Raw genomic sequence first — 7,889 nt, forward strand, 5'->3', positions numbered from 1 at the left:
GTCTTTTCTACTTGAAGAATTGTTGCCTTTGAGAAAAAAAAGGGGATTCCCGGACCAGTGGGTGTCTCAGACACCAAAGATCAGTTAGATCCATGTTGGCCACCATGTTGAAGAAAGCATTAGGTAGTTTCCCTTCTTTAAAGTCTGATTTTCTTATAGATCAGTCTAAATCTAGGGACACCACACCATTAAAGTCACCCATCATTATTAATTTATCATCAAATATCAGTTTCTCTTCTATAGTTTTGAAGAATTCTGCTTTCTGCTTGTTAAGAGCATATACGGTAATAGCCATTTGGGTTCTGGTTGGAATTGGGATTCCTTCCTTTGGTTGGAATCCATCTGTCTTGGGAAACTGGAAGAGTGCACTTTTGGGGATGAAATCCAACTTTGAGATTTACAGCGTCAGCTGCGTCTCTAGAGACTGATATCACCCATCTCCCTTCTGCGCTATCTGAGTATAAGACAAGCCCCAATTTTGAACACTGTTTTCCAGTTAAAAAGCTAGTCTTCTACATGGAAAAGTATGGTATGTCTCTCTCTCCACACACACACACACACACACACACCATTCCCTTGACCCTCACAACTGTAGGCCAGACCAAGAAACAAAGCAAGTGGCCTCTAATTGCTTTTCAAACTGTGTGTCACAACACATTCGTGTGTCAGCCGCGGTGTGTAGGTTTGCTGTACAAATGCTCCCCGCGCTCCTCTTGGGGCTAGAAATTGAGGATTCTCAGGCAATCTAAACTTCACTGAATTGCAGGTCCTGGTGCATGCACAATATGGTCAAAACACGTGTGATCCATTTAACCTGTTGGCTAATTCTCAGGGGGCAGCAGTGCTATTGTTATTTTTTAATACGCCCTTGCATGCCAGGGCTCTGTGACCCCCTCACCCCCAGTAGAGGGGAACAACCAGGCAGGACAAGGAGTTTAAGTGAAGAGGGGGCCAAATAGGCCATAACTTTATTGATTACAGAAGTGAAGGTTTTGCCTTAGGTCATTGGGCATAACATTTGAATTCCAGTCCGACTGCTGGGTGTGTATTCTTGGGTAAACCCAACGGGGGGGGGGGTCCTATGACCCACATCAAATAGAGGTATCCCCTCCCCCCCAAGTGTCCCTGTTTTAGGTGTGCTATGGCTCTAGGCCCCGCCTGGGCACCCAAAGAAGCAACTGCTCACAGATCCCTTGAATGGGATACCCTTAACCAAGGAGGGGCAGGTGGAGGCTACAACCTGCCCTCCATTTAAAGACTAAGGCTGACCCAATGCCCAACCGCCTTACCAGTTTGCCAAGCAGAAAAACTCCTGGCGGGCCCCGACAACGTCCACGGCCAGGCCAAGAACCAGCCAGCAGCCCATCTTGGAAGAAGGGAGAGGCCTGCGCAGGAGCCCGCCTTGCACGGGGGCTGCAGCCCACTGCGGGATTGCGACGGGGTGGGGAACGGGGCCAGGTCACAGCGGCGCCTGCGCAGTGAGGGGGCAAGCGGGCTTCCCTGCTGAGCTCGAGGGAACTTTAAGGGTTCTTGTGGGGCCAGGCCAGCTCCAGGATCTGACGGTCCTCTCAGGCAGTGGAGCCATCAGGGCAGGAATCTGGGGCAGGAATCTGCTTGGATTTGGCACTGATAGGGAACTGCCTGCTGCGTCCTCCACTTTGAAGTCACCCTGGTCTTTGGCCCTCCAGCACTTTCTTCAGCATGTCCAACACATCCAAGAGGCGTATGATAATGGTGTTCCACTGGGTTAGGAAGACGCCCCAGACAGAGAAGCCGTGCTCTAGCACCTTGGCCAGACCTTCTGCCTCTGCGCCGGCTTGCAACACTCCTCACATTTCGCCCTACTTCACAAGGAGCAAGACACAACCCGCTCCGCTCAGAAGGTCCAGCAGGCGCAAGGTGCCGCGATTGCCGGATCTCACCGACCCCAAGTATTTAAGATCGGTCATTGGCAGCGGTGGCCGGAAGAGATCCCGCAGGCGTGGCAAGCCAAAGAAGGCTCCAGCGGGAACAGGAAAAGGGGTGAGGGCTACCCATAACCAAGGAGGGACAAGTGGAGGCTACAACCTGCTCTCCATTTAAAGACTAAGGCTGACCCAATGCCCAACCGCCTTACCAAGTTCTGACAATTGCTACGGGTAGACGAAAGCCGCAGGGCCAGTTTGCCAAGCAGAAAAACTCCTGGCCAGCCCCGAACAGGGCAAGGACAACGTCCACGGCCAGGCCAAGAACCAGCCAGCAGCCCATCTTGGAGGAAGGGAGATCGCCCTCCGGGAGGGCCTGTGCAGGAGCGGGGCCAGGTCACAGCAGCGCCTGCGCAGTGAGGGGGCAAGTGGGCTTCCCTGACGAGCTCGAGGGAGCTTACAGAGAAAAACAAGCTCAAAACATAGGAGGAAAACAATTTTTAAAATAATAAGAATTGAATATGGGTAGACTTTATAGGCTGCGAACCGCCCCGAGGCCTCCAGATGAAGAGCTGTATATAATAAATAGTAATAACATACATAAATAATTACAATAAAAACGTAAGGACACCAGCATAAGGACACCAGCAAGGACACCCTGCCTTGAAGAAAGGCGCAGGTCAGATGTGTGCCCAGACCTGGCCACGCTTCGCAAGAGAGGTGTGTTGGTTCAAGGTGGCCACTCTGCCTGCAACTTGCACTCCTTCCTGACATGTCTTCCCCAAACCCCTTCTTCCAGAGGCTGTGCTGAAGATTTCCATCACGTGGAACACAAACTCGCGGAACTACCTCGAGGCTCAGGCAGCGGTGGAAACCCTCCTCAAGCATGAGACGGCAGAGAGCCTCTTGCAATACGAAGGGATCAAAGCAGCTGTGGAGTCTCTCCTACCATACACGGCACTTCCAGAGACTGGGCCGGTTACTGCAGGCCTCCATGTTCCTCGATTTCATGTGGCAAAACATGAAGCTGCCTGACGCCGCCAAGTGGGACGAGGAGATGGACACCTGATGAGCTTTGGGTACCAGCGGCATGCGCGGCAGTAGAAGTGGACACTCCTGCCAAGTTGGCACTGCTCTCACCTGTGGAATATGTTGAATTGGTTTGTTAAAAAAACTCCCACAAATGCACATTTTTCAACCTGCCCTCCATTTAAAGACTAAGGCTGACCCAATGCCCAACCGCCTTACCAGTTTGCCAAGCAGAAAAACTCCTGGCGGGCCCCGACAACGTCCACGGCCAGGCCAAGAACCAGCCAGCAGCCCATCTTGGAGGAAGGGAGAGGCCTGCGCAGGAGCCCGCCTTGCACGGGGGCTGCCGCCCACTGCGGGATTGCGACGGGGTGGGGAACGGGGCCAGGTCACAGCGGCGCCTGCGCAGTGAGGGGGCAAGCGGGCTTCCCTGCTGAGCTCGAGGGAACTTTAAGGGTTCTTGTGGGGCCAGGCGAGCTCCAGGATCTGACGGTCCTCTCAGGCAGTGGAGCCATCAGGGCAGGAATCTGGGGCAAATGTCCATGGGCCCCACTTGGCACAATGACCAGAACACACACCCCCCCCAAGTTAACTAGGCTGGCGTACCACATTTTAAATTTCATTCTGAAAACTCAGAATGCTAAAGAATTTTATTTCATTTTTAAAGAGGATGAGGAAGGGATGTATGTAGGAAGACACTCTTGGGAAATTTCTCAATGCTCCAGATATTTTGGATGTGTTAGACTAGGACCTGCCAAAGCAGGGTTCAAATCCCAACTCAGCCATGAAGTCCATTGGGTGACCGTGGGCCAGTTGCTCTCTTTCTCTCAGCCCAACACAGAATAACACATGAAACCGGTCCATTCAGTTCATACAGGTATTCCAAGACAATTCTAAAAAGGGCTCCGGTGGGGAATGCAAGAGTCTCTGGGCCCTGCAAGGGATTCACGGCACTCCCTGACTGCCCGTGGGGTTACACAAGAGGGCAAGAGTGGCCCAAACTGATTAACTGCCGGCTTTTTACAGTAAGGGCGCTGCAACCTTTTGGACCCCCAATTGCTCCAAGGGTGAGCTCTGCAGGGGATGCTCACCACTGCCCTTTACTGCCTAGGAGCCAAGCCACATTATGCCAGGGTGGTTCAGGGGGGCTCAGTGGCACAGAGGGACTTCCATCAGCTTCTCTTCCATCAAGGGTAACACCAGGTTATCATTATGAAGCAGCAGGAACAATTCTAGTTTCACCAATTAACCAATAGTATGAACCAATCCTGTGGGTGTACATCAGGCTGATCTGAAACAGGATTGGAAGTGGCTAAATGGTGCCCTGGACCAGCTCCCATTTCTACACCTACCCCTACTCCGCTGTTGGTCCCTTGCAGGGTCAGGCAGGCTAAAACTCAGAATGAGCTCAGGCTTGCAAGAGAGGTGTGAAATAGCCCAGAAGCGTTGAACGCCATGAGAGAGGCAGGAACATCTCCTTCTTCTTAAATCTAAGGGCTTATCCACACTTAAATTTTGCCCTGTTCTTTCCAGGCTGTGCTTTAAATATCCACCTCTGAGTGTGTTCAAGGAGAGGTGTGGCTTTCCCTGCTAAAACCTGCTCTTTTAGGCCAGAAGGTTTGAGGCCTAGTTCTCCAACTGTCACTCCTCATTGGAGTGACACTCCTCCAACTGTCACTTCCTTATTGAGAATGCCTGCCGGAAGGAGAAAACGAGGTGCAAAGAGCCAGAAGACCATTATTGAGACTCACAATTCCTCTAAAACAAAGAATCGGCAGAGAGCCAACGCCATCTGCCCTGGCTCAGAAACAGAGCGGGTCGAGGAAACCGAGAAAACGGAGCAAATAGAACAAACAGTGGGTAACAACGTTGGGGGAGCCTCACCCCCCCTTAAGGAGGATGTCAATGACCCGACCCCCCTCCTCGCAGAAAAAGCTAATCCGTCCAAGAGGGCAAGAGCAGGTGCAGGAGGGATTCCTCCCACGCCTAATGCTGACCCACCCAGGCCTCTAGAACAAGATATCAGAGGAGCCTGCTTTCAACTGATTCCGGATACGCACCCCTACCAAGAGATTTGCATGTTGTCTGCAGAAACTATGGTTCTGGTTCTCCAAAGACTGGATGAAATCTTCACCAGAATAGTTAACATTGAGAAACAATTGGATACTAGTTCCTCCCCTTTAAATGCCCAAGGGCTTAATAGGATGATAAGAAATGACTCTGTTAACAGCTCACCAACTCAAACTATGGATGAAGTGAGGTCCTGTCAAGTCTTGCAAACGAACCATATAATGCTTGAGATTCACCGATACACTCATAGGTGGATGAACCGCAGACAAATTACTATGTCCTTGTCTCAGCTCCTGAATTACCATTACCGAAATGTAGATCTAGAAAATTTCCACTTCCTGCCTACCTTGAGAAACACCATGCGCCTATTTATGGCCTTTAGGTCATCAACCCTCCCATCTCGACTCATGGAGATAAAGGATACCCTATGGTGGTTGCATTCTCTCCGCCCAGTGAGGGTATTTAAGGACGAAACTAGGAGGCAATTGGTCCCTTGCATAGAGTCAGAGCTAATGCGGATAAAGGAAACCAAGCTCAACACTAGAAATACTAATTGCCCGAAGGGAAAAAAGAACTCTGTAAGCCTAGAATTACAAGACCTGAAGAAGAGGCTAATGAGTATAAAGACTGAGATTTCTACCCAAAATATAAGGACAGTAGAGCCTAGAGCACAATATTTAAAGACGTACAACAGCTCTTTATCCCATAGAAAGACATCAGTGCAACTCCCTGTTCCCTTTTCAAACAACACCAAATTAGATGAGGAATTTGGCGCCTCCGACATTTCTATGGCAACAACACCTAAAGAACTGCTGACAATCTGGAGATATCCAGCACCAAATCTACATCTGGACCTTTGCCTAATGTTCCAAAAACTTATCAGAATGATCAGCCTTCTCTACTGTACTCCTGGCGAGACAGGATGGACAGATCTTCCGAATTCGAATCTGGCTCTTTGTTGGCCAGTGATCCACATTTTATAACACATACCTCATTAATACTTCCACAGCCACAGATAGAGCCAACAATCCTCCAATTAACCCAGGAGGGAGAGGGGGATTGACAATTAATGAAACACCATGGGACTGTGTCCCCCCCCCCCCCCGCCGGCTTGAGGTGTGGTTGGTTGGGTTTTATCTTCTAGGGATACTTACCCTATCAGACCTCCACCTCTTTCCCATACCATTTTGACCCAGGAGTCCTGGCCCAAGGATGACTTGTTATTGAGGGGATGTTACCCATCTATTGGGGAGGCTAGTATGGGATCTGGGATTTCCACAATTGAAGGGCTAGGGAGGAATGGCGGTGGGGCTAGATATCTCTATCGGCGAAGGGTTTCGAGATGCAGTGATCCTCAAACCCCTTCCAATCTACGCCCCATCCCAAGGGATGAGGGTAGGGAGAGCAAGGATTACACACCTCGGTCATTGGTGCTGTGCAATGCCAGGTCCATAGGCAACAAAACCGCCACCATGCATGACTTTTTTGTCTCGCAGGGGATTGACCTGGCTTGCATGACGGAGACCTGGGTACGGGAAGGCGAAGTAGTCTCCCTACATGAGATAACACCCCCTGGTTTCTCTGTCCTCCATCAATCGCGGACTGTGGGTTGGGGGGGAGGAGTAGCGTTGTTATTCCGGGAGGATTGCTCTTTCAGAGCTCTGCCATCACCGGCGATCTCCGGCATTGAATGTGTTGGTCTCGTGTGGGGCACCAAGGAGAGCTTGGCTGTCTGGCTGGTGTACCGACCACCCAGCACACCTGCAGCCACCCTGTCAGGCCTGCTGGAGGTGGTGGCGGGCTGGGCCTTGGAGTTCCCAAACCTACTGGTTTTGGGAGACTTCAACATCCATGCCGATGCCGCTCCCTCCTCACAGGCTCTGGACCTAGTGACTTCCATGGCAACACTAGGGCTCTCCCAGTTTGTTTTGGGCCCCACTCATCAAGCAGGCCACACGCTGGATCTGATCTTTGGGGCTGGCATAGATGTGATCATGCTCCCCGCTGTGGAAGTGCCATGGTCTGATCACTATGCTCTGAAAGCCAAGATTGACTTCCCACTCCTCCCCGGCTCGGGTGGCGAACCTATTTGGGCTCGTCCGCGAAAACTGATGGATCCTGATAGATTCCGACAAGCCTTGCGGAACCCTGCTCCTCCTGGCGACTCATTAGATGATCTTGTTGAGGACTGGAATAACCGGCTCTTGGCAGCCATTGATGAGATCGCGCCTAAGCGCCCTCTGCAACCCCGTCGAAACCAGGCCCCTTGGTTTACTGAGGAGCTCCGGAAAATGAAGCGGGATCTCAGACGGCTAGAGCGAGTATGGCGACGGACTCGTGACGGAGCCTCAAGAACATCTTATAGGACGCTTATGAAAGCCTATGAGATGGCTATGAAAGCTGCTAAGCAATCTTACTTTGCAGCTTCCATTGCATCCGCTAGCTCTCAACCCAGCACAACTTTTTAGAATAATTAGGTCAATAACGTCCTTAGGAGGACAACCAAATTTAAGCACAAATTCGACCCACAGCTGTGAGGCATTCGCGAGCTTTTTTGAGGAGAAAGTCCTGTTGCTCCGCCGTGACCTCCCTGCCAATTTAGATACAATGACTGAACTGGAGGCCCCTCGACTGACTTCAGGTCCAGTGTTGGACCATTTCGATCGGATACTCCCTACCGATGTGGATAGATTCCTCCAAGTTGGTAGGCCCACCACCTGCCTCCTTGATCCGTGCCCGTCTTGGCTGATTAGGGAGTGTCCAGATGTTGCGCGGACCCCCCTGGTTGAAATTATCAATTTGTCCCTTGACAATATTCCCAGGGGAACTGAAGGAAGCAGTGGTGTGTCCACTCTTAAAGAAAACTTCATTAGATCCCTTAGACCT

The 7,889-nt window shown here is 51.1% G+C and overlaps 1 protein-coding gene across 1 annotated transcript; it reads left to right on the forward strand.

The window, feature by feature from the left end:
• Nucleotides 1-6,118: 6,118 nt before the first annotated feature.
• On the forward strand, nt 6,119-7,471 carry LOC144325531 (uncharacterized). Its single transcript, XM_077919134.1, has one exon. The coding sequence runs from the start codon at nt 6,263-6,265 to the stop codon at nt 7,469-7,471; it is 1,209 nt and encodes a 402-aa protein (XP_077775260.1). The 5' UTR covers nt 6,119-6,262.
• The last annotated feature ends 418 nt before the right edge of the window (nt 7,472-7,889 follow it).

Source organism: Podarcis muralis, chromosome 1 (assembly GCF_964188315.1).
Source record: "Podarcis muralis chromosome 1, rPodMur119.hap1.1, whole genome shotgun sequence".
In the NCBI taxonomy this organism is placed as follows: domain Eukaryota; kingdom Metazoa; phylum Chordata; class Lepidosauria; order Squamata; family Lacertidae; genus Podarcis; species Podarcis muralis.